Source organism: Trachypithecus francoisi, unplaced genomic scaffold (assembly GCF_009764315.1).
Source record: "Trachypithecus francoisi isolate TF-2019V2 unplaced genomic scaffold, Tfra_2.0 Contig00991, whole genome shotgun sequence".
Taxonomy (NCBI): Eukaryota; Metazoa; Chordata; class Mammalia; order Primates; family Cercopithecidae; genus Trachypithecus; species Trachypithecus francoisi.
This window is the reverse complement of record NW_022681053.1, coordinates 15,197-43,066: the sequence shown is the minus strand read 5'-3', so window position 1 is coordinate 43,066 and position 27,870 is coordinate 15,197. Positions and strand designations below refer to the sequence as shown.

Sequence of the window (27,870 nt, the reverse complement as noted above, 5' to 3'; positions counted from 1 at the left end):
CACACGTCTGTTTGTGTGAAGAAGCGCACCAGTACCTCTCAAACTTCTGTATCAATGTGTCCTCATGGCAGAAGGCAGCCTTTCTGTTAAATCCGGGAATTTATCAGAACGAGGACTACCCAAGCCTCATTTCAGAAAGAAGTCTGGTATTCTCTTAGAAACCTATGTGACTGTCATCCCTAAGTATATTCATGTTTTTTCTCTTGATCTCAAGAGAATCAAGGGAAACCGACGCTTCAGAAAGATGTCTCACATTTATCCTGTGGCACTCAAAGTACCCCAGGTCAAGATAATATGAGGAAGAGTCAAGCTGTCAAGTTCAGTTTCCCAAGATCTATTCCACAGAGGATGAGCAAATCTCACTTCAGAGACGACTGACTGAAGGGCAGTCTGGTCCCAAAACCATGGAGAATTAGAATATGAGGTGGAGAACTCAGAAAAAAATGTTAAAATCTCTCCGGAAAGTAGAAGCCTGGGAGAAAACCAAACCAAACCCACTCTCCCATTGCCACATGGAGGTACAGTCAACGTTTTGCGCTCACGGGGGAAGTGGAGGCTTTTCCCCCTGTCAATGTCGATGTTAAGGGAGTGAGGCAGCCTGAAACTTCTTGCTCCTAGGTCCCACAGTCTCCATTCTCCTTCCTGCTGGAAATCTGCGCTGTGACCAGAGGAACCAGAAATGGGGTGAGATCACTTAGGGGACTGGGTCATAAGATCAAAGGCCAGTCTTCCAGTAATGACAGTTCCTAGGCAGACTGTGACATCACTACATTCCACTCCTCCTGATTGGGGGGAGGGACCACATCAGCGCAATGTCCGAGTTACCACTCCATGATGGGGGAAGGAGACACAGGGTTGGGAAGCAGGTCCTTGGAGACGCCCGTGGGAAGAGCCCAGGGAGGTTGACCTTGAGGCAGCAGGAGGGGAGGGCAGAGTCTGCAGCCGGGAACCCCAGGAGTCACCAGCCCAAAGTCAACCAGGGATGACTGGCGAGGATGGGGCCTGGGGCTGGGGGACCCAGGTCTTTGGCGACACGAGCCCAAAGAGCCCAGGGAGGTCGAGCTTGGGTCGGCAGGAGGTGAGGGCCTAGTAATGGAGACGGGAACCCCAGGAGTCACCGGCCCAGAGTCACCCTGGAGTGATTGGTGAGGGCAGGGACTGGGCTGATGCTGAAGGGGCAGGGCTGACTGACAAGACTTTTGCGTGGGGATCCCAGAGACACCTGCATTGGAGGGCCCTGTCCAGTGTGCCTCAGCAGTCATATGGGCTCTGGCAGCAGTCTTGTCGTGGGAGGGATCTGTAGCTGGGTTGGGGGCCATGGCCTGGTGCGTTTTTACCTTTTTCTTGGCTGCAGCCAATCTGTTCTGCGGAGTTTCTTCCGCCATCGCGGGGTGGGAAAGGGAGGTGGGGTTGGGGTCACAACAGCGAAATCCCAGCGAGCACTGATCAAGACCTCCAGTCACCTACCAGGCAGCTCTGCGACTGAGCCACAGGAGTGGTAACCAGGGCACCAGTAGAATGTAGAATAGGGGCGTGGCCTTAATGCTCCAAGCCTATTGGTCATTGTGCTGATGAAAGGGAAAGGGGCGTGGCCAGGCAGCAGTGTGTCCAGAGGGACCCGTGGCTCATCAGGAAAGCTACTCATGCAACCGCTGTTCCCGCCCACTCTGAAAGAGGGCAGGGACTGCCCACTCTGGGAGAGGGAAGGGGCCAGCTTTTGCTTTAAAAGCTTCAAAACTTTAAAAAATATATGTGTGCATACTTTATATATAGATGTGTGTCTGTGTGTGTGTATCTATATGTTCCTCTAGAGCTGTCTTCATTACCTAGTTTCTATGCAAGGTCTATGATTTTGGCCTATATTTTTATCTTCAAATACAGTACAAAAATTACCAGTATTACCTGAACTGAGATACAGATCTTACAAAGATGGAAAATCCATAGCATGCTTGATGATTAATGAAGCAGACTATATTATTCAACATTCCAATAAGATAAAATAATCACAATGATTTCTCTTTTCTGGAAAAACGTTTCTCTTATTCTCCTATGTTATTGTTAAGATTTTTTTTTTTCTCAAACAAGAAGCACGTTTAATATCTGGAAAAATACAAAGGTTTTGGGCCAGGTGTAGAGGCTCAAGCCTGTAATCCCAGCACCTTGGGAACCTGAGACGGGTGGATCATCTGAGGTCAGGAGTGCGAGACCAGCCTGGCCAACATGGTGAAACCCCATCTCTACTAAAAATACAAAAACTAGCCAGGTGTGGTGGTGGGTGCCGGTAATTCCCGCTATTTGGGAGGCTGAGGCAGGAGAATCACTTGGACCCAGGAGACAGAGGTTGCAGTGAGCCAAGCTCACACCACTGCACTCCAGCCAGGGCGACAGAGCAAGACTCCATCTCAAAAGAAATACAATACAATAAATACAAAATAAATCTAAAAAGCTTTCAATTTAATAAGCACTCAAAGCTCTTTACCGGTTTAAAACAAACACAAGGCCCATTTTGCTAGAATCACCTGGCCTCTCTAAGCCTTGCAAACAAAACTGAATTTCTCACGTGATACTTGGCTATGACTTGCAATCATGAAAAGCAAGAATTGTGTTATGTCACTGTGTACTAATTGGTATCTGGAGTTCACACAAGGCTGGGATCAAGGGTTGAATCTTTCAAGATTTGCTCCATAACCTCGGTGCTTCTTAACTCAGACCAAACTAAACTTTTGTCTAGAGTTCTACAATTTACAGTTAGTAGACAAGAGTGGTTCTCAGTAATGTAGTCTCTGGACTAGCAGCACCAGCAGCACCTGAGAACTTTTCATAAGTGCAAATTCTCAGGCCCTACCCTGGACCTGGTGAAGCAGAAACTCTGGAGTGGGGTTCAGCAATCTGTGCTACAGTCATCCCTCCAGGTGTTCGGGAACCTCTGCCATACAGCAGGTAGAAAAATGTGTTTCCTTCTGTAGGTCAAAAGCCAGGGATACTCTATGTTGTGTCTCGATATGCAACAATGGCATGCAATTAAAACACATACCTCTCCTTCCTACTCCCACCCTCCATCCAATGTGTTTTATTTTCATGAGTTTAAAAAGAAAACAAGTGGCTATCAGAAGTTCAGTCTAAAAAGTATATGTACAAGTATTAGTTCTCATCCAGCCTTATCTCATAGAAAACCATTTACATCCTCTCACAGCTAAAGTTTTAAAAAAGTATCTTCACAATCTAAGTCTCAGGCACACTAGCAGTTCTATAATAAAACACCAAGTAGATCAGAATGTCCAAACTTACTAGAGAAGAAAAGTGGAATCATTGGCTATATTTCCAAATTGCATTCAAAGGAAATTTAAGTTCTGAATTTTTTTCACCTTCATACTTCCAAGATAATAGAATTCAACTAGAACACTCCATTCCTTCAAAGCCTCTATCGAGGCAAAGTTTGACTGTATTACATCTTGCTTTCAATGGATATAAAGCAGAGTCCTGGTAGGCACATTATGCATACCTGCAAAGATGCAGAACTAAAAAGATGCAGAACAGTTCCATCTGTTCCGTATTAAAAGAAAAGTCCTGTAAACCTTGGATGGTGAGTGTAATCCTTCAGCACTAGCGCCAAAACCTCCAATATGAGAAGATACCAAGAACACCAGTAGCAAACAAAACTAAACTCTTGGCCGGGAGCAGTAGTTCACACCTGTAATCCCAGCACTTTGACAAGCCAAGGTGGGAGGATTACTCAAAGAAAGAGTTCAAGACAAGCCTGGGAAGCATAGGGAATTCTCACCTCTACAAAAAAAATTTTAAAAACAGCTGGGCCTTGTGGCACAGACCTGTCATGCTAGCTACTTGGCAGGCTGAGGTGGGAAAATTGCTTCTTCCCAGGAGTTCGAGGCTGCAGTAGCTGTGATTATGGCATTGCACTCCAGCCTGGGTGACAGAACGAGACCTAGATAATTACATTCTCTCCTGCTCCTGTTTACACTAAAATCACTAAGTTAAAACGCTTTCAAATTTGACAGGATAAAAATCAAGTGAAATGTGACTTTGGAGTTTGGAGGTCGAAGGAAGGAAGAGAGGGAGTAACGGAGAGAGGAAGGAAGAGAAGGAGGGAGGGAGAGAGGAAGGAAGGAAGGAAGAAAGGGGAAACAGAATGGGAAAAGAAAGGAAAGGAAAGGAAGAAGGAAGGAAGGAAAAGCAAAGAAAGGAAGAAAACAAAAAAAGGAAGGAAAGAAGGAAACGAAAGATAAAGAGAAGGAGGAAAGGAAAATAAAGGAAAGGAAAAAAAGGAATGGAAAGGGAAGGGAAGGCAGAAAGAAAAGAAAAATAGAAAGAAATAAATAACTTACTAGGGGAAAGTTTTAGTAACCTCAATGACAAATAAAAGGATTGTATCTTTAGCCTGTAAAGATATCTTTAAAATTACTCAGAAAAAAAAAAAAAAAAGAAAAAAAAACAAAAAAAACCCAAATGATTTTCAACAGAAAATAGGCAATGGAGAAACAGTCACTTCTCACAAAAATAAAAATGGCCAATAGGTACATAAAACAGATTCAAAAGCATTAGAAATCATGGAAATGTCATGAAAACAATGACATTTTCTGTATAAAGGCGCAAAGATGACAAATGGAAGGGGGAACCTGGAGCTCTGTTTCTGTTGGTAGGAGTATAAACTGAGACACTTTTCCTGGAGGATAATTTGAAAATTTCTATTCAAGACCCTCAAAATTATTACCCTCCAGAAATCCTACTTCTATGAATTCAGTCCAAAAAGGCTTGCTCGACTCCATTAAAATGTATATATAAGAAAATTCACCTCTGCGGTGGCAATGATAAACTTAATATACATCCAGTTATTAAAAATGATGATGCTAGGATACATTTCCTGTCACAGAAGTATGCCCAAAATATAGTAAGTGGCAAAAGACTATCTAATATGATTCTACTTTAGAAAATATTTACATGTATAAAAAGTATAAAAAACAACAAGCCAGAATGTTTTGAGTGGCAAATTAAGGATTTTTCTTAATATTTGTCATCCAAATTATTACAAAAAGAATATGATTTCCTTTATAATCAGGGAGAAGTGTTATTTTCATTTATTGATATGTAAATCTCTTTTCTTTTTCTTACTTTTCCTCCCGTATGTATCCCAAGTAGGCTAGAACTCCTGCCTCTTGAGGGAAACCAGCCCATTTGTGGGAAGTGCACTACGTAAAGCTGCCCATCTTCCTTTTATTTTAAGAGATCTGGAGACATTTTTATTTCAAATTGTTGTATTGTTCTCAGAATATATGTTAATTATGAACTAGGCTGGTCTCAAACTGCTGACCTCAGGTCATCCACCCAACTCAGCCTCCCAAAGTGCTGGGATTATAGGTGTGAGCCACCACACCCCACCACCACTTCTCCCATGTATACAGGGTAGCCTTTTTCAACTTCTAAGAGCTCTTTAAAATAGCAAAGCCCTGCCATAATGCAGCGAAAATACGAAGATATAAAATGTGTAGTAACACGTTTTTCTTAACATTAATGAAAAAGCATTTTTCAATCAGTCTGTATTTTCACAGAAAGGACAAAAATAAAAGATTCAGAAACAAACTGTATATACAAAGTACATATACCCTGAAGCTCCCAAATGACTGTGAAGCCGTCACTTCCAAACCCTACTGCCCACCACCCAAAACACTAGGAGAAACGAAGAATGTTGGCCTTTCCCAGTTTCAATTATCAGGAGCAACGTACTCAAAGCCCAGTTTAAAGAAATGTTTCTGCAGAGGCTTTACTGTACTGGGGATTTAGCCCCTTCTATTCTTCTAAACTCAACTGATTTCTGCTTGTATATCTTTTTTTTTTTTTTGAGACGGAGTCTCGCTTTATCACCCAGGCTGGAGTGCAGTGGTGTGATCTTCACTCACTGCAAGCTCCGCCTCCCGGGTTCACGCCATTCTCCTGCCTCACCTTCCCATGTAGCTGGGACTACAGGTGCCCGCCACTGCACCCGGCTAATTTTTGTATTTTTAGTAGAGACGGGGTTTCACCGTGTTAGCCAGGATGGTCTCCATCTGCTGACCTCGTGATCCGTCCATCTCGGCCTCCCAAAGTGCTGGGATTACAGGCGTGAGCCACCGCGCCGGCCTCTGCTTGTTTATCTTTAATCATTTCCCCATTCTGCTTTCCTTCAGGGTTTTTGATTGTCCTTTCTAAGAATGAGTTAGAGGCTTAATTCATTTTCATTCTTTTCTTAATGACTTCAGGATTTTAAGGCAATGAACATTCCTCTGAGCTCTCCTCTAGTCTCTTAATACGGAACAATTGCATTATTACTATTCTCTAGATATTCTGCAATTTTAACTTCAAATCCCTGTGTGACCTAAGGGCTGTCTGCATGAATTGTAAAATTCCACCAATCAACATTTGTTTTCTGGTTTTGTTAGTAACTTATAGATTTAACTAAAATCAGAGAATAACATCTGTCTTTTTTCTACTTTTCAGTATTTGGGTGTTCTTCATTGAAAAAGATTAGCCTCTTGAATGTTCCAGCTAGGAAGAGGGAAGTAGCGGGTGAGAGAGTGGAGCAGATAGAAGTTTCGTATTTTAACTATGGTTTAATTCTAAGCATTCTAAAATTTCAATGGATTTTTTTCAACTATGAATTACAAGGGTGTTTAATTTCCAAATTCATGTAGCTTTTGGTTAATCTCTTCCTTATTGACTTCTAACCTTAACTGCTTCACATTTACATTATAAATTATATGGTGTGGATGGCACCAAATATTTTTAAATCCTCTGACTTGCTTTACGGATTAGTATATAATTAAGGTTTCTCACACAGTCCAAAGATGCTCAAGAACAATATAGAATATCTAACTATTGGGTACAGAGGTCTGTATTTGTCCATTATACCATGTCCGTTCACTGGTTATTCAAATCTATATATGGGCATTCTGTATAACTTACTTATAGTAAGCAGAGTATGTTGAAATCTCCAAATATGATGGCAGACTTGTCAATTTCTCTCTGTGGTTCTTTCAGTTTTTCCTCTGTATTTTGAGGCTATTTTGATAGGGACATAAACTATGAAAATTGGTACATCTTCCTAATTAACAGTCATTTAGTATCAAGTTGTTACTAATGCTTTCTGTTTCAAAATCCTATTTTGTTTGAAACTGAAGCTCTGTCTCTTGTTTTTGGTTAATGTGTACTAGCATATCTTTATCACTCTCTCTCCTTTATAAAAACTTTCAATCTTTTCACATCTTCATATTTTAAATATGATGGATTAAAACAGCTGGATATTGTTTTATTTCGTCCATCGGTCTAACTGGTAACTTTCGTCCATTTACATTTGTTGTGACTGATTTATGTGGACTGCCTTCTGTCACCTTTAGAATTTCTATTTCACTTTCCAATGTAATTTTAATATTTCCTCCTGGTTTTCCATTAAGACATATTTCAGACCTCATTCTGATCTCCCTCTCCCCGCCAACCCCACCAACTTCTGTCCTATCATTTGTCCTCATGTCTCTCCGTGTAACATACGGACTTACTTTTTGGAGATAATCGTCTAACCAATTATTCCTTTCTTCTGGTGTCTAATCCATCCACTGAGTTTCTTATTTCAACAATTACATTTTGTATTCCCTTATTTCATCTTATTCTGAGACAGAGTCTCACTCTGTCACCCAGGCTGGACTGCAGTGGCACGAACCTGCAGACTTGGCCCCCTGGGCTCAAGTGATCCTCCCACCTCAGAGAGTAGCAGGGACTATAGGCAGGTGCCCCATACCCAGCTAACTTTTTTTTTTGGTGGTGGTGGTTGGGTATTTTTTGGTGGTGGTGGTTGGGTATTTATTTTTGGCAGTGGTGGTCGGGTATTTTTTTCTTGGTGGTGGTGGTGGGTATTTTTTGTAGAAACGAGTTCTCACCATGTTGTCCAGGCTCGTCTCCAACTCCTGGGCTCATGCCATCCTCCCATCTCAGCCTCTCAAAAAGTGCTGGGATTACAGGTATGAGCCACCATACCCAGCTATGTATTTTATTTCTGTAAGTTCTATTTCATCCATTTTCCCTTCAGATCTTCCTCATCATTCCTGGTGGTCTTACTGCTCACTCAGTTTTATGAGTCCATCTTTTTTGATATATTAGGTTTATTTCACATGTAACTATTTTCTCCCAATTATAATATTTGAAGTCCGTGTTTGGCATCTGATAATTCCAAAACCTGCAGTCTTTGGGAAACATATTATTCATTGTTTCTGACAATTCTGAAATATGTTCGGTTGACTACTTGAATGCTATGATTTCACTGAATTCATTGTTACCTGCTTTTAATCTCTGGGAATCCTACAGGCTTAAGTAAGAGATGCTTTCCTACAAACGTATCTGTGTCTGCTTCTGATGAGAGCTGTGGACACAACTAACATGAGACCACTTTACCACCGTGCATAATCCTGACATCCTGTTGGATTCTCTTGGAGAATGTCAGGATTATACAAGGTTTCTCAAATTTGGCTGCCCAACCTTGTTCATTTATACATAGAAGACTAGACTGCTTAGTATAGGTGGTGACTCACTTCCTCCTACCCTGAGAAAAACAAAACAGATCTCTCATCTGAATGTGATCACAGAAGAGGAAACTCTGAAGGTGAATAACTGGAGGTTCTGGGCAGCAGGGAAAGACAGGTGTCTTTCCTGACCACAGAAATAGGTCAGAAGCTGCCCTAAAGGCTGTGTGCTCCAGGATTTCACTATTTAGCTCAACAACCAGTCCCTCCATGAGAGTAAACAGAAGCTTCTCAGAGCACCATGTTGTCTTTAAACCACAAATTCTTGCTAAAAGTCATGGTCATGGTAAAAAAGCTATGGCTTTGGAAGACTTTCTTGGTAATGTCCTAGAATTAAAGTTACAGCCTGTGTTTCATGTTAACTAAAGAGGAAAGCAGCCTCGCCAACATCCTTCTGCCCCGTGGCTTGCTCTCAGCTCCTCTTGGTTGGGCCTTGGGCTGCCAGACTGTCTGGTTTTAATCCTTGCTCTGCCACCTGTGACCCTGGACAAGTTACCTTCGGTTACCTTCAGTTACCTCATCTACAAGATGCAGATATCAGTAATACCCTCTTTTTAAGTTTTTAAGAGGATCGAAAGAGTTAATAAAAAGTAACAAATAAAAAGACTTGGTAAGTATAGGTCCAGAGGGGAAAAAAAGGAAAAATAAATCAATAAAGAAATAAAGAAATAAAAAAAAAAGACTAGTGCCTAGCACAGAAAAGTTCATCGGCAACTAATTCTATAACATGAACTCAATTTTGCAAAACTTCAAAGTACATATAACTTTTAACTTACTAGGGTATACATATCAATAATAAATTGACAACTGCAGCCATGTTTGCCTACAGCAAATATAACAAAGACTAAACAAGCAGATACTAAATCATTAAGTGATTATCAGTTAGTATCTTTAATTTTCTTATACTTCTATATTTTCTATAGATCATCTTTATAACAAGAAGAAAACAAACCAAATGAAAATGAATTGAATTCTCTCAAAAAGAATTAAGTCAAGACAGGAAGAAGGCTCGCAAAGTAATATAAAATATCTCTTATGGTTTACGTAAAATTCTTAATAAAAGTACCTTCTTTGCTCCAAGCTGCACTCTGGCTTTGCCTTTGAGTCAGGTGGCATTTCTTTGCACGCTGACCGGTTCTATTGAGTAGGCACTGCTTCAGCCCTACAGGAAGAACAAAACATCTCTAGAACACACCAGCATTCCTGATTCCCACTTGAGAAGGCCTAGCAAGATGGCATATACCTCAACAGCAGCAGATCAGTGTTAAAACGTCTGGAGACAAGGGGAAAAAGTAAAATCGGACCATTTACAGAATCTCACAAGAACCAACAAACTGACGTTCTAAGTGCCCAACCATGAGCAAATTAGAACCTTAAATAAAGGTCACTCTTAATGCCGATCCTAGCATAGATTCAGCACCAAGTACAATCTCATTTCACTGGTTGACCTTTTTCATTCTTGAAAGTAGGAGCTATGAAAATAAAAAAAAATAAAATAAAAAACACCAAAATTTCTTTAAGAGAACCTTCTACTTACAACCTAACTTCCCATAATCGAAACACTGTATTGAGGGTGAAAATTGGATGTTATAAGAAAATAATCACCTGTTCTGTGAGAAGTTCCATACATAATGCTCCTCCACCCAATACATACCTTGAAAAGAAAGAAGGAAACAGAAAAAATTATCACGAGAATTATTCCTGCTCGAACAATTTCTACGTGCCCTATAGTGTCTACTATAGACCATTCACCTTAATAATTGTTCTCATGACATTATTCAATAATAAAATGAGGGAAAGAAGTCCTCTTCACTCCCTTATCCTGGAGAATGCAAGCGAGTGTCTCTCCCATTTGCTTTCCCCAAATTCTGGGACTTTTGAAAGTAACAGTTTAATGGAAGGGAAAGAAAATCTACAAGATAAACTCTCTAAAACATTAAACTTGGGTAAAGAATCAGGGGATTAAAAATGTTTATTCTTTGTGTATTTCATTTCTGAAACATAGAAATCTATCTCCCACTGCTTAAATCTGTTACTGGACTAAGAGAGTATTGTATAGAATGTGCACTCACTGATTTAACAGAATTAGAACATCCAGGCACTCACTGAGATTTTGCTTCCACAACCACTCAAAGTCTAGTCATTAGTTAATGAGTTAACACCACACTTGATCTTCACATTTTGGAAATTCTGACAGTAGACGGGGACTCGTTTTGGGAAAGGAAGTATACAGTAGACGTTGTTCCCCATTACCCAGCCACCACCACCTTTCCTTTAAAGTACCCCCACTCTTCCTTTAAGGTTGCAGAGTCTCAGAAAGTGGGAAGAAAGGAAGTTTCTGTTTTCAGATTAAAACAAAGTACATTTGTACAACCACATAATACCTATGCAAAGGGCTGTTGAAATCTAAACACAAGAAAGAAATAGTTCTAGCACCTCCATCAAAAGGAAGGTAAGTAAACTTTTCTTAATACACAGTGTCAGCAGCAGCGACACCAGAAAGTGGTCGACTCTACTACTGTTTTAAATTACCTTCATTTTGTCAATATGTGTTCCACATTCTTAATGCTCTTTGTCTCCAAAGGGTTCCTGCTGAATGTTGAGACAGTTCAAGAACACCAGAAGAAAAAATTCTTAATAATCCAAGTAAGGATCATCTAAGATAATTTGCCATATATACAGACACAGTCATATTTTCAACTTTAAAAAAGTTCAGTTGTCAAAGTTGTACAGCAAACACTATGCTAAGCTTAGCCTCTTCAGGCATTTGATTTATAATCACTGTAAAGAAAAGCCAGTCACAAAATGCCACGTTTTGTATGATTCTATTTATATGAAATGTCCAGGACAGGCAAATCTACAGAGATAGAAATTAGATCAGAGGTTGCCAGGATGAATGGTGGGGGAGACAGGTACGTGACTGCTGATGGGTACGGGGTTTCTTTTTAGGGAGATGAAAATGTTCTGAAATTAGGCGGTGGTAATGGTTGCATAACTCTGAATATACTAAAAACCACTGAACTGTACAATTGAAGGGTGAGGCTTATCACATAAAAACTGTATCACAATAAAGCTGTCAGTTTGAAAAATGTTTGGCTATGTCAAGAAATAAAGAAATAGGGTCATAGCTAGAAGATATGGGATATAAAATACATGGAACAAAACTGCTCAATAATCTAACTAGAATCACACAATGTTTAAGTTTTACCCTGACTAAAATCGCAAGCTTTGGGTTTTATTGATATTTCACATTTTTTACTTCTTCCTAAGTCAGCCAATAATTCCTCCTCCTCACTTAATAGTGGACTACAAAGACCAAGCCATTTTGATTCTGCCGCCAATGGGCTTTCACATTTCATTCCTCCTTCCATACCCATGACTACCAAACCCATATAGGTTCTCCTCACTTCACTCTAAGACAACAGCGTGGCCCTCAAACTACCCTCACACTCTTCAAGCTCTGTGAGGACAATGTGTCTCATATTCTCTTCTGCTGCCACCAGATCTATTCTAAGACAGTTCTTTACTGTTACTCCCTGTTTCTCAACCAGTTACATAGATAGATGAATATCCAGGCATAATAGTTGACTCATCAGAAAAAAGAAAAAAAAAAAGATCTGTCACCAATCCATGGAACTGTTTGAGTACAAGATATTACGCCAGCACTATTTCCTACAAACCTTCGACATGAATCCTGTCCTCCTTGTTTTATAGCTCCAACTGGTTTCCTACACTCTGAATCCCTCATTCTCTTTCCTAGACACCTGATTGTGTTTACCTGTTACCTACATAAATAATTATCCTTCAAATTCCACCAGCTGAGCAAACCCCACTCACATTTCATGGCCCAGCTGGGATCCCACCTACTTCATGAAGAGTAACTCTTTGCAGCTTTAAACCTCACAGAAATTAAGCCCATGCTTAGCTTTTCTTTTTCTTTCTTTTTAGATGAAGTTTACCTTTGTCACCCAGGCTGGAGTGCAGTGGTGCAATCTCGACTCACTGCAACCTCTGCCTCCCGAGTTTAAGCGATTCTCCTGCCCCAGCCTCCCGAGTAGCTGGAATTACAGTTATGCGCCACCATATCTGGCTAATTCTTTGTATTTTTGATGGAGATGGGGTTTTGCATCTTGGCCAGGCTGGTCTCGAACTCTTGACCTCAAGTGATCCACCCACCTCGGCCTCCCAAAGTCCTGGGATTACAGGCGTGAGCCACCACGCACAGCCAAAGGTTCTATTTCTTAAGTTTGGTGTTGGGCATGTGGACGTATGATTTAATGTTTTAAATAAGAAAGAAACCTTCCTGGTGTTTTTGTGTTTTGTTTTGTGTTTTAGGCCTGTGTGCTCCATTCACTCCCCCATATGAATCCATAAAGAAGTAGCCATTAGCAACTTCAGTCAATATATACCGGATTCATACTCTAGGAAGACAACCCAGCTGACAACCACAACAGTTTCTACGATAACAAAAGTGAGAGAAAATACTGACATTAGGGTCACTTCAAGAAAGTTCAATCATCAGATATATCCCCAAGCAAAAATATACACAAAAAGCTAAGTTCGAAGCTTTTGGAAAACTACTACCATCCTTAGAGTAAGTACGGCAAAGTATTGTTTTACGTCTTTTTTTTCATCAAAATACCTCATATAGCCATAGATTTTAAACCATGACATCTTATCTAGATTCCATATTAGATCATTAACATTTCTTCTAGATTCCACTATTGTTTCTTTGCATCCTTTATTTTTAGTATCTTAAACATACTTCATTAAATATAACACATACATTCAGAAAAGTACATAAAATATACCTTAAGGTATACCTTAACATGTTATCGTAAATTATTGGCCCATGTAACCACCAACCTGGTCCAGAAACATATTCCGGCCAGTATCCAAGAAGCCCACAAATGTCCCTTCCAGGTCACACCTCCCTACCTCCCCCCTGGATGGACTCCTTACCCTAACCTCTATGGAATCACCTCTTTGTTCTTGATAGTTTTACTGCCCAAGTATGAATCCAGAAATAAGTGTTTCTCAGTTTGCTTTTCATTTTAGTCCCCCTAAGAAGCCTTTTTAGAACTTTTCTTCCTAATTCTACCCCCATGCCCCTGTGGTGGAATTTCAAAACCACAGACATATTGTATGTTGGTTTATGTTATATGATCCTTTGGAGGGCAGCAGACCATTATAACGCGTCATGTTTTCTTTTACTCTAAGGAGCAATTTTCACTCCACTGCAGGTGACACTGCCTCCACTAAGAATGAATGTCCTAACCAACATTAGTTTTGCTATTTTTGAGCTCTATATAGAGGAAATTATACAAAATAGGTTTCTGGGGTCTGGTCTCTTTTGCTTAACATAGTGTTCAAGGTTCGCCCCGCTGGTCCCACTCAGCTGTAAGCCATTTTATGAATACCACAGTTCTTCATTTTCTTGGAATGAACACTTGGGTTATTTTGTTTGGGGCTATAATAAATGATGCTGCTCTGAACATTCCTGTCTTCTGGTGCCTACCGTACTCTTTTCTTATGGAGTGTATATCCACACGATTCCTGAACCATAGTGTATGAGTATCTTCCACTTTACCAAATTGTTTTCCAAAACACTTGTACAAATATACACCCCCATTCAAAAAACAGAAAGTCCCGCAACAATTTTCTTACCTTAAAAGGTAAGTTCAGCAAATTATCTCCCAAGCCTTCTTTTTCTTTTAAGATCTCAAGATCACTGTGCAAAGGACTATCAGGGTCAACCCTAAGAATCCCAAAACAAAAAGCAGTTCAAACAAAAAGATAATATTTTTCCAACTAACTCAAAAATGAACCAATCTGAAAGCTAAAATAGAGCACCCAGGGTAAGTTCCAGAAAGAGAAGATCTTAAGCTGCTCTAATTTCCCAGGAAAAATAGAGGTCACTATAGCTTCCAGTTCCTTTACAATAAATGTCCAAAAGAGATCCTAATAGCCTAAATCTGATCTGATAAGGGGGTTCAGAGTTTGCAGTCATTCTAACGGAAAACAGTCACATGTATATAATTTTCTCAAGAATTCAAAAGAAGTTTAATATGCTTTCCTAAACTTGTATTATCAGCCAAGGGGTTCAAGGAGAACAATCTGCCATGGACAGAACTATGAAAAGTTAAGTCGCTAAAAAATCGGTATTATTCCACAACTATCCTATATATACATGTCCAATATGACTTCCACCCCTCACTCTCCCCCCCTTTTTGTTTTGTTTTGTTTTGTTTTGTTTTAAGAGATAGAGTGTCTCACTCTGTCACCCAGGCTGGAATATAATGGTGCAATCACAGCTCATTGCAGCCTTGACCTCTCCAACCTCAAACGATCTTCCTGCCTCAGCCTCCCAGCACCCCTAGGAGCTGAGACTACAGGTGTACTCCACCTATATATTTTAAAAGTAATAACATAACTATCTCTACAATAAGAGTTGATTGTGATGCTTTCAAAACTGGGGGAAAAGTCATAAAAATCAACTTGGCAATCATTCTCTGTATAATGAAATGTATTACTCTTATTTACTTTCCAAGCACTATTGCTCAAGCTTGAGCTTTTTGCTAGAAGATAAAAATCATGTAAGAGTTCATTCTATCAGGAAAATGACAAAAACAATTCTGATGGAGCTATAAAAACATTTCTTTAAATCCAGAAACAAGTAAACTCATCCTATCTTACGCCCTACATCTTTTGGAACTTGACTGCCTTTGAATTTCACAAAATAAAGCTAGTAAACATGTCCATTTTGGTCCACTTTTAAGAAATGACATTTATAATCTTACAACAGAAAAGAGAAAAGAACAAGAAGAAGAGCAGGGATTTAGAGATCCTTTCCTGTCGTGTAACTCTGTGATCTGTAAATGTCCCCGAGCTCTTTCATAAGTCTATCTGAAGCTTGCACTGACCCAGACACTGCAGCCCGAAACACAAAAGCCACTTTTTACCAGGCTCTACTGAGCCAACTAATTTTCAGATTTAAGGTATTTCAACCTGATCTAAAAGATTACAGTAGCCAGGCGTGGTGGCTCACACCAGTAATCCCAGCACTTTGGGAGGCTGAGGAGGGTGGATCACTTGAGGTCAGGAGTTTGAAACCAGTCTGGCCGACAAGATGAAACCCCATCTCTACCAAAAAACTACAAAAGTTAGCTGGGTGTGGTTACACGTGCCTGTAGTCCCAGCTACTCTGGAGGCTGATGCAGGAGAATCTCTTGAACCTGGGAGGTAGAGGTAGAAATGAGCTGAGATGGCACCACTGCACTCTGGCCTGGGCCACAGAGTGAGACTCCATCTCAAAAGAAAACAAAAGAAAAAGATTGCAATAAACATGGATCATCACTCAACATTTTAAGAAGTAAAAAAAAAAGTCCAATTAAATGAAGCATTATGAAGTTTCAAGAGAATATAAAGCTAGACACGAGTCTGTTCATTTCCTATTTCTTATCATCTGAAAAACTCTAGCCAACATGCTCCGACCACCAGGGACTCCACGATAGCAGAGAATTCAGTATGAGTCCATTCCAAATCCCAGCAATTTTTGAAAATACTAGAAGACACTCAAGGTGACACATTACTAACTGAGACTTCCATCCATAAGACTACAAGCGAGAATATTACACAGATGGTCTAGTTCACACATGGAGACTCTGAGAACCATGTGTGCCTACATGCAACTATTCTCAGTTTTTCAGTGCAGGGACTTCTCTAAAGAGGAAAACACATCGATATCTTATCCTAAGACTAAATAGAAATGGAACAACTTTTTGGTCATGTGAAACTAAAGGTTTTAAAGACTGCACTACACTCTGAAAAAGAAAAATAATCAAGTTTACAAAGGTATTACTTCCTAGCTATGTAACCATGAGCTCATTTCCTATCTATAAAATCTGAGAAGTTTCTCCTCTCTAAAATATGAGGGCACCTATTTCACACAGTGGGTATGAAGACTAAATCAGAAGATACATAAAGTACTTAGCATAGTATCGGTCATGCAAAGTGTTCAATAATTTACACTTGTTTTGAACATAACTAAAACTGGAATCGATCACAAGACACGGAAAGTACAGTAACATTAATTCAAATGCTACAAAGTTAGTTTTTTAAATAAACAAGATATGAGAAATTGTCTAAATGTCTTTCCTCTATGAAAAATTATTAATTACACTGATACACAACGAAGACTGAAGGAGGGAGAGTAATTTATCTGGTTTCAACACTTGGCATCTACTGGCCTAACAATTCATTCCCTGTTTTGGAGAACCTGTGCCCAAGACAAAGTAACTTGTCCTCGGCTTTCATGGAGTTGGTAAATAGCTCTAATAGAAGACAGGAAGTAGTAAGCGTTCAGACTATCATCTGACGTTTCCCTACTCTGTCTGAGCGCTTCATGTATATACACACATCATTGTCACCTATTTTTCATAGCAGTCATCCAAAAGGTATGTACTGTCTATCCGTATTTTACAGTAGAGCAAAGTGAAACCCAAAAAGGTGTGTTTGTCACCAAACTCAATGTTCCTTTCACATCCTGCCGCTTCATATAAAAGAGATGTGAAGTGAAAAGAGAAGAACAACTTTTGGTTTGGTCAGAGCAGGATGGACCAAAGTCACCTTCACGAAGGAGAAATAATTTGAGTTGTTTTGAAGGAGAGAACGAATGTGAGTATACAGATGCCACAGAAGGAAGGTAAGCAGAGAAAATACCATAAACAGGCTGGAACGGGGCATACACAGGGATCAGCAGGTGGTTCCAGGATGTGAAGAGCAGATGAACAGGGTAAAAAGTGGCTATTCATAGATGAGAAAGATAACCTTGGGTAAGAAAACATATGACCGTGGCTAGGCACGGTGGCTCATGCCTGGAATCCTGGCACTTTGGCAGGCCGAGGTAGGAGGATCGCTTGAATTCAGGTGTTCCAGAGCAGCATGGTCAACACAGTGAGACCTCATCTCTACTAAAAATCAAAAAAAGTAGCCTGGTGTGGTGGCACATGCCTATAGTCCAAGACACTTGGGAGGCTGAGGCAGGAGGATCGCTGGAGCCTGAGAGATCAAAGGCTACAGTGAATTATGATTGTGCCGCCGCACTCTAGCCCAGGCGACAGAGCAAGACCCTGTCTCAAAACCAATAAACAGATGACTGAATCTACCACTAAGGCAGGAATGGAGGAGGAGAGCAGCTGAATTCGGCAGGTTCACGAATTGCCAGGTATTAACTATATTTACTTAACCAAAAAGTCCAGGCTCTAGCTATTTATACACACTTACACATTTAAATGGTCTTGCCTTTCAGTCTTCCTAATTTTCTCTAATATTGCCAAATTTTCTTTTTCAGTTACTTCATCCTCCAACTGTTTCCCACTAATAGGCTCTTCTTTCATCTCACAGTGATCTCAGTCTTCTATATCCTTCAAAAAGAAGAAAAATGTTAGCTTATTCAACCTGTTTTTCTTCAGCAGTTTCTTATGCCAAAAGTTCAATTATTCTTGATTCAATGGGGGACAAGAAACAGAATATATCTACCCTATGGGGAGAGACAAAAAGCCCACACATTCCATTCAAGAGGCTCCCACCTTGTATACACTATATTTTATTTAAAAGCTAGACTCTGTGTAAAGCAGATTTAAAAGCGTTACAAAGTCATAACTATTACTAAATAAGCCATCATTTATTTATTTACTTCTTTATTATTACTTTTTTTTAAATAGAATCTCACTCTGTCACCGAGGCAGGAGTATAGTGGGGCGATCTCTGCTCACTGCAAACTCTGCCTCCCAGGTTCAAGTGATTCTCATGTCTCAGTCTCCCGAGCAGCTGGGATTTCAGACCTATACCACCACGCTCAGCTAATTTGTTTATCTTTTTAGTAGAGACAGGGTTTCACCATGTTGGCCAGGCTGGTCTCAAAGTTTTGACCTCAAGTAATCAGCCCACGTTGGTCTCCCAAAGTGCTGGAATTACAGGCATGAGCAACCACGCCCAGCCAAGGCATCTTTTAAATCTCCTCTTATGAGGAACTTTTGAGACAGTTTAGTAGCAGGTGTCAAGAACCTTAACTGTTCATAGTTTGTTCCAGAAACTCGACTTCTAGAATTGTATTCCAAGAAACTAGTCTAAGATGTAAACACAAATTTAGGCATAAGGATACCTATTACAACCTTGCAACCACAAAAACACACACGAAATCTGCATGTGCAAAAATAGCAAAATAGTGAACTCAATTCCATGAACTATTAAGAGGCCACTGAAATACCAACAGAGCATAATTTATCCTGTATCGAAAAACTTTGAAATGAAAAATGGAATACACAAAGGAAGAGAAAGAATTTCAATTATGCTAAAATATGCACAGAAAAAGACCAGAAGAACTTATATTGAAATGTTCATTTCAATTAATTTTAGTTGTTATCTCTGGAGACTTTTGGTGCTTTCCCTAATTTCAGTTTATGGTTTTATATAGTAAGCATCTATTGACGTTAATAACTAAAAAATGAGTCAGGAAAAGAATTTGATTTCAGGTGCTCAGGAGGCTGAAATAGAGGGCTCGTTTAGGCTCAGGAGTTTGAGGCTGCAGTAAGCTATGATCATGCCACTGCACTCCCGCATGGGTAACAGAGACCCTATCTCAAAAAATAATAATAATTTTAAAAGAATTTGAATAATACCCACCAGAACAACATCTTTATTCACATCATTCTGCTCCCTCCCTTCCCATACTATCTGTTCTTATACATATACAAATATATGCAGATTTTAAAAAATCCTTTTTTCAATGAAATTATTTTTCCACTTCAAATGCCAAATACTCTAAAGAAGTAGTTTATACTCATTTTGATCCTTTTTTTTTTCCAAGCCAGCTAATTCACTGATTTCTAGACCAGGTTACTGACTGCCTCCACTCAATCTCTGCACATGACTCCATACGTCATGAAGCTCCCTTCTCCCTGTGTGCACCTTTCAGCCCTGACCTTCTATCCTATGCTTGTTTTCCTCACAATGCTCACAAATGCCTTTGGTCTGTATTTCCTCCTATACCTTCAACCTCAATCATGTTCCCATCCACAAAACTTCTCCACCTAAGTATTAATCAGCACATCGCAAACAGAATTCAACATATCTTTCTAAAGGAATATCCTCAGCATGCTATTCCATGCTCAAGGCCTTCCTATCAATAATCACACCAAATAGAAACACACGCCTGTCTCGAATTCAAGACTTTTGACCATCTGCCTTTTCTGGCCAATCTTGCTTTCCATGACTTCAACACATCAACTTTCCTTCTCAAAAGAAAAGCATCCAATGCACCCAAACACATCACGTCCAAGGTTGTTCTGGGCCTGTTCCCACGTTCTTTTAGGAGCCTAGAATATCTGCTTTTCACCTGTCCTCATCTGACATCTCCAAAGTCTACTCTCTTACCTTTCTAGATTTCCCTCCAAGTTGCGGTCCCTTGTTTATTATCTTGTGAGGGGAAAATGAAAGGGTTCATGATCTTTAGTACAATGGCCGCCTGACCCAAGGAAAAAGTTTAATGTTTTCATGCAGTTTATTCCACCTCAGCTAAACTGCATAAAAACATTGAAACAAATTCTCATTCTAATTGGACAATTCTAAGAAGTATTTTACTCCCAGACTCATAAAACAAGCCTACAGCTAGGCACAGTGGCTCACACCTGTAATCCCACACTTTGGGAGGCCAAGGTGCTGGATCACTTGAGGCCAGGAGTTCAAGACCAGCCTGGGCAACAGAACGAGACTCAGACTCCACACACACACACAAAATTAGCTGGACGTGGGGCACCTGCCGGTAGTCCCAGCTACTCAGGAGGATTGCTTGAACCTGGGAGTTCAAGATTGCAGTGAGCCGTGACTACACTACTGTACTCCAGCCTGGGTGACAGCGAGACCCTGTCTCAAACAAACAAACAACAACAAGTCTACGACACTACTTCTTCAGTTCTGAAGCACTCTAAAAGTATATTTTACATTAATAATTTCCAAACCAAGAAAATGAAAGTCTGAATTAATTGTAAGACCCCAAACAGAAAATATATTTTAAAACAATCAAGACCATAAAATTCACATGCTTTCTTTTTGGTCAATGCAGAGACAAAGATCTTTGTTCCAAAGTTTTAATGTAAATGCAAAGCTTCAGAGCCTGAAAACATCTGAAATTATACCCACAACTGACAACTGGCCTAGGCTCAATGTCATTGGAATTTGCTCTACTAAATTTTCCACCATTTGTATGTGTTCCCTCCAATATTCAGGTGTTTCTAATGTAATGATATGGAGAGGCAGGACCTTCAAGAGGTGATTAGGCCAAGAGGGCTCCTTCCCTCTTAATGGGATTAAGGCCCTGATAAATGAGGCTTCACACATGGGACTAGCTTGCGCTACTGCCCTTCTGCCTTCTACCATGTGAGGATGCCACAAGGCCTTCAGACATTAAATGTTGGTATTTTCATCTTGGACTTCCCAGTCTCCAGAACTATTACAAAATAAATGTCTGTTCTGTATAATTTACCCAGTCTGTGGTATTCTGTTATAGCGGCATAAAACAGACTAACATAAAATTCCTTCATGATTTTTCAACAAGAGACAGTTTCACTACTTCTGGTGGGTAGTCCCTAACATGTTCTCAAATTCTCCTTTTATGCAAACATAACATTTTTAAAACTTAGTAGTTCCTCTTCCTAAAAATAACCAAATGCATGTTAAGGACTGATTAGTATTAAATATAAATACAACTTTGGTGGTAAAAGTTAAGGACTTTTGTTTTCCACAAAATCCAATCCAAAGAATTCATATAAAGCATTTGCTCAAAGGCGTATCATCAGTTAGAGGTAAAGTCAGAGTTGAGAAATTGTATTCCATTCCACATACAATGTGCTTTCAATTATTGCACATTAATAGTAGTTTACAAAGATTTATGGAATTACTCAAATCAAAAATGATGACATTTATGAAATGTTGTTCTTATCCTACTTCAGCCATCTCCTTTTCTTCCTCTTCTTCTGAAGTCACTTCCTCTGTTGCCCCATTCTGAAACAGAGAAAGAATCTGCCAGGGTTACACAGGCTGAATACAGGCTAAGTCCATTAGAAGACTGGTGCCATAGCTCTAGGGACAAACTCTCAACCATCTGTCACTGCAGTGCCGCTACCAGAGAGCCTATTAACATTAAATGTTTACTTTTAAATCCAACTATGGTTTGACAAACAACAGTTATCAGCTTTTAAATACGGAATAGAAAATAAAAGAATTAAGAATAAGAAAGCAATCAAATATAAAGATAAAATATAAAAAATATAAGTCAAATACAAAGCAAAACCGAAAAAAACGTTGAAATGGAATCTAATTTAAAATAAGAAAACATTTTACTTACATGGCTATGTGTATAAGAACAATGGCTTATTTTGTTTAAAATAAATATCACAAACTATCCATTCCTTAAAATAACTACCTTTTTAACTCTGAAAAACCTGAATCATTACATAAATTCAATTGCCTTTCATTTTAAAAGATCAGATTGTGATTTATAGACACTTCACAAAACTAAGAATGATGAAATGATTACCACCTTACTAAAAGGCAAATTTTAGTTTTAAAAACATGTTATTTACTACAAAATACTTCTCTATAAGACAGAATTTACCAACTGACACAATTGACAATCATCAAGTTTAGAAATGAATTTAATGGGGTTTTAGGAAGGGCCTTCATACCCAGTTCGGGCAAATTTCAAAAGATAAGCTTCCTGGCCAGTGTACAGTATATAAATGCATATTTAATCACGAAGGCCAGTTCAGGTTAGAACCCAGAATACGTAACTTTAGATAACTCTAATACAACACTCATATCAACAACTACTACTGATCAACAGTATATCTCATGTATAAATGAACGGATAACCATGCACCACAGAGAGTTGAAGAAAACTAGCAATCTGAAAGGAAGGTCCCAAGTCAAATAAGCACAAATGACCTGAAGCACCACCAATGAAGGAAATAATCAGAATTTAAAAACCTAATTGGAATCTTTAGTACTAATTGAGAAGATACTGTATCCACAAAATAAAAAACAGATTACTATGTAAAAGACAATTCTAGTAATAAAAATAAGATACCCTACCCCTGGAAAAAAAAACAAAACAAAACACCTGTAGGAGGGCCAGAGCACAACAGACTTCTCAACAAGGCATTTATGATTAGGAAAATCAAACTGATATTCCCTTAGAACAGAGAAAAAAAGGAAATGGAGGGGAAAAAAAAAGGGAATAGTTAAGGGACATAGAAGATATAGAGATCTAACATTCATCCACAGGATGGAGGGGAATAAAAAGAAAGAAAAGAGACAAACGCTGCTGAGCCAAAGAAAACCTTGAGAATATTAAGTGGCTCTGAATGCCCCAAAGGAATACTGAAAGCCAGACACGGTGGCTCATACCTATAATACCAACACCTCAGGAGGCCAAGGCGGGAGGATCACTTGAGCCTAGGAGTTCGAGGCTAGTTTGGGCAACATGGTAAAAACCCATGTCTATAAAAATTTTTTAAAAACTAACCATGCATGGTGGTACGCACCTGTAGTCCCAACTACTCGGGAGACTGAGGTGGGAGGACTGCTTGTGCCCAGAAGGTAAAGGCTGCAGTCAGCCGTGATCACACCACCGCACTGCAACCTGGGCAACAGGGCAAGACTCTATCTCAAAAAACAAATACTGAAAAGTAAAACCCCCACACTTTACAATTACAGAGAAAATCATACTAACTGCCAGAAAGAAGAAAGAATCAGATAGGCATCAGACTTTTCATTTGGAACAATAAATATCAGAAGATAAAAGTGTAAAGAACTAGGAAGAGACTCAATTATAAACTTAAAATTCTATATCTAGCTCCATCAAGACAGGAAGCATCTCTGTGTATGTTTGCCTCTGGATTCTCCACACCAATGTGGATATCATTCAGGGCTATATTGGAGGGACAGGGAGAAGGAGACATAGTACAAGAAATAGCAATGAACAAAGACAACAGTAACACCAACAGTGAAGCCTAAACGATTGCTCACAGGTCACGGGCCATATTCTCTGACCACATTGATGCACTAAAAATAACTCAAAGACCATGTGAAAATGCTTTTTAAAAAGTTTTTTTTTCTAGATTATTGGGTAAAAGAAGAAATTGATCCTCATGCCCCAGTCATCCAACTCCTAAGTATGTGCCCCAGAGAAATGTTGGCACAGGGGTACCATGAAATACAGACAAGAATAATCACAGCAGCATTCGCTGTTCCTAATGACACTGGAAACAACACAGATGTCTGCAAATAGTCAAGGGGACAAACGGTATGGTGTATTCAACAATGGAGTAAATACAGCAATGCAAAAGAAGTATAGCTATACACAATAGGAACAAATTTCACACACAATGTTGAACACAACAAAGGTATGAAAAATACATAGAATATAATTTTCAAAAGCTCAAAAGATAGGCGACACTAAATTATATTGTTCAAGGATGCACACAAGTGATAACACTAGAGAAAAATAAGGAAAGATGAGTGTATAGAGAACAGCGATCTGGAAGCAGCTGGCAGACGGTTTCTGTAGTGCTAGCAATGTGCGTTCTCTTCACCTGGGTGCTGGCTAGGTTCCCAAGTAGTCACTCTAGCTATGTGTTACACGAAGCTTATGTTTTACATATTTTCAACACATGTCATATCTCACAACAAAAAGTTTTAATAGTAAGAGCAATGTGAACAAAAGATGGAATAAAACTACTTAGGAAATATAAACTGTTTAGAAAATAGATCTTGAAACTTGTGCAATAAAGTCAAACAGCACCCAAAGAAAATATATACCTTTACGTGTTGGTTTAAAAAGCAATTTAAATTACATTGATCCACTAAACTAGAAAAAGCAAAATAAACAAAAAAGGGAAATAATGAAGACACAAGCAAAAAGTGAAAAAGAAAACACTGGACGTAAAAAATAAAACAAAAGGAGGATTCTTTCAAAAGACTAAGATAATAAAACAGTCAAGCCTCTGATAAGTAATTAGGATAAAGAAAACTTCTGAAGTGAAAAGGGCATATAGACACATGTGAATATGATACAAAAAGTGAAAACTTTATACGTCTTTACAACAGCCTAGAAGTATGGATGAAGCAATTCTTTTTTTTTTTTTTTTTTTTTTTTAAGACTCTACAGTTACTAAAACTAACTGAAAAAGTGGGAAATCTGGAGACCAACACATACATAGAAGAAGAAAATTGGCAGTCAAAGACTCATCCTCCAAATTGGATATTTATTTAAACCAGGATTTCTCAGCCTCAGCGATATGTATACACTGGGCCCGGCAATTCTTTGTGGAGGGTTCTCTTGTGTGTTGCAGGACGTTTAGTAACATCCCCTCTACCCAAGAAATGCCAACAGCACCTCCCATCATGACCCGTTATGACAACCACAAATGTCTCCAGATTATTTCCAAATGTCCCATGGGGGGCAAAAATCTCCTCCAGTTGAAAATTACTGTGTAAACTAGAGCTACATCCCAGATCTTAGAAAAAAGACGTAAAGCCTCCCAAGTCAGCCCTGCATACCCTTGGCACTGAAATGAAATAAGAGCTGTGAAGGAAACAAACAAAACTATAATCTTATTTAATATAAAAGTAAAAACACAAAAATAAAATACTACCATATCCATTCTAACAGCATTTATTATAGGAATACAAGGATGATTCAAAATTAGGAAAATTTCATCAGGTAATTCACAAATTATATTTCTGCAGAGAATTGAAGGCACAATCATGAAAAACAAAGTAGCTCTACATGCATTAAGTCCATGATCTATTCAGTGAAAAACACAGGCTGTAGATGTCTTACAGAGGGAAAACTGAACACTGAACACATATTTCTCCCATCTGCTTTTTTTCCTGAGGCTCCACGGGAATTATGGTGAAGAACAAACATTGTATAAACACACACGATTACAAAAAAAAAGAATGGGGCTACCAACAGAAGAGAATTCACCTCCAATAGACAATGACGGTAAATGGGAAATGGTTCATCAATGAAGCCAAGCAAACAAAGGTGGAGGTTAGGGGGATACCGAGAACAAGGAAGCTAATTTGTCCCACAGTATTCTGGAGAGACACTAGACTCAGGCACCAGGTACCCCGGAGAGTGGGACTGATAGGCAAGACTGTAAACAGATTAACCAAAAGCCTACATACAGAACACATTTTCCAGGCCCTGAAACGCACTGCTCTCCCCCATCTCCTTAAGCAGAACCAAGCAAATATACATCTACCTCAGGCAAGAGAACGGAGATTTCATCCCCAGAGGAATGGAGTCGTTCCTGCCATCATTTATGATGGCACAAGGAGATAAGATAGAGGGGTGGGGACAACAACTGGGAATCAACATAAATTCCTCCTAAAAACCCTTCCTCCTAAAAGCTATCAGTTGACAAGTCTTGACCACAAAGAACTCCCATTTTTTTTTTTTTTTTTTGAGACAGTGTCTCACTCTTTCGCCCAAGCTGGAATGTAGTGACATGATCATAGCTCACTGCAGCCTCAACCTCCCAGGCTCAAGTGATCTTCCTGCCTCAGCCTCCTCAGTAGCTGGGACTACAGGCGGGTGCCACCAAACCCAGTTAATTTTTTATTTTTTGTAGAGATAGGGGTCTCACTATGTTGCCCACGCTAGTCTTGAGCGCCTGGGCTCAAGTGATCCTCCCATCTCAGCCTCCCAAAATGCTGAGATTATAGATGTGAGCTACCACACCCAGCCTCCCAATCAGTCTTTTAGTGCCTCTCTCAAATATGAATGAACAAAAGAGGGAATTTTAAAAAAGACTACAAATGATGAGCGACATAGAATAGATATTTGAGGAAATGCTTTTGAAAGAAAAATAAGACCAAAATAAACTAAGAAAAAAATTATTAAAGAAAAAAGAGACGCTAGGGAGAGGACAAAAAAGTATCAAAATAGCTCCTTAAAGACACTTGTGAATATATTACATCTATAAAACAAAAAGCAGAATATGAATAAGGAATAATCAGAGAAGAAAAAGTTCTTAGAACTCAGGCTTCATCTTTGGAGTTGGTCCCCAATGAGCCACAACTCCCATCATTCACGTCCTTGGAAGGGCCCATTCCACAGTGAATCTAGGTTGGCTCTGAGACTTACTTTAACCTATAGAATGTGGGAGAAATGACACTGGATGTGTTCCAGGTCTAAGCCTTAAGGACACCTGACAGCTTGCACTTTTGTGCTTCTGGAAGCCAAAAATGAGAACTGACTATCTTCGTGGAGAAAGAAAAGCTACATGAAGAGGCCCAAGAGGATAAGATGCTATGTAGAAAGGCCCCAGGAAGAAACCCCAAGGCAGCAGACCTGTGGGTGAAGAAGTCGTCTCAGACATTCCACTGCAGCTGAGCATCTAGACGACCAGTCCCTGCCACCATCTAACCGCACGGTGAGCGCTCCCAAATGAGACCAGCAGAAAAACTGTCCAGCTAGCCCATCAACCCACACAATAGTGAGAGATAGACAAATTTGCTGTTTCATGCCATTAAGTTTCGGGATAATTGGTTAAGCAACAATAAATAACCAAAACAAAACTTCGAGTTATGACTATCCAAATAAAATTTCCCAAAAGCTTGTACACACATGGCCACAGCAGCAGTATTCACATTAATCAAAAGGTAGAAACAACTCAAATGTCCCTCAGTGGATGAGTGGATAAATACAACTTAATGCAGCCATTTGGCTGCAGTGAGCCAAGACTGCACCACTGCACTCCAGCCTGGGCGACAAGAGGGAAACTCCATCTCAAAAACATAAAAATAAAAATAAAAAATTACAGCCATTCAGTGGAATATCATTCAGCCACAAAAATGAACGAAGTACTGACATGCGCTACAACAGGGATGAACCCTGAAAACATTATGCTGGTGAAATAAGCCGGACACTAATGGGCACATGTTGTCTGATCCCATCTTTATGGATTATCCGGAATAGGCAAATCCACAGTGAGAGAAAACAGATTTTTCATTGTGGGGATTGAGGGGAAAGGGAAGAACGGGGAGTGACCGTTTAATAAGTACAGGGTCTCCTCTGGGGGCAGTGAAAATGTTCTGGAACTAAATATCAGAGGTGGTTGCACAACATTGTACAAAATGCCACTGAACTATACACTTTAAAATGGTAAACTCTGTGTCCCATGTGTGTTCCTACAGTTTAAAAATAATGGGAGAAGCAAGAGCAAGGAGAGCCCTGTAA

The 27,870-nt window shown here is 39.5% G+C and overlaps 2 protein-coding genes and 1 long non-coding RNA gene across 3 annotated transcripts in view; all 3 read right to left on the bottom strand.

The window, feature by feature from the left end:
- Positions 1–27: 27 nt before the first annotated feature.
- Positions 28–1,617, bottom strand: LOC117090293 (collagen alpha-2(VIII) chain-like). The gene has a single exon (XM_033222444.1). The coding sequence runs from the start codon at positions 1,383–1,385 to the stop codon at positions 822–824; it is 564 nt and encodes a 187-aa protein (XP_033078335.1). The 5' UTR covers positions 1,386–1,617; the 3' UTR covers positions 28–821.
- A 6,364-nt stretch (positions 1,618–7,981) lies between these two features.
- LOC117090291 lies at positions 7,982–12,607 on the bottom strand. The gene is made up of 3 exons (XR_004439963.1): positions 11,094–12,607; positions 10,167–10,215; positions 7,982–9,723 (listed from the first exon to the last, which is right to left on the bottom strand). It is a non-coding gene; the product is annotated as an uncharacterized LOC117090291 (long non-coding RNA).
- A 281-nt stretch (positions 12,608–12,888) lies between these two features.
- Positions 12,889–27,870, bottom strand: part of LOC117090301 — a gene marked incomplete at its 5' end in the record, with an annotated part of 28,553 nt that continues 13,571 nt past the window's right edge. Inside the window, 3 exons of the mRNA XM_033222452.1 lie at positions 12,889–13,018; positions 14,229–14,319; positions 17,847–17,986. The remainder of the gene's footprint in view (positions 13,019–14,228; positions 14,320–17,846; positions 17,987–27,870) is intronic.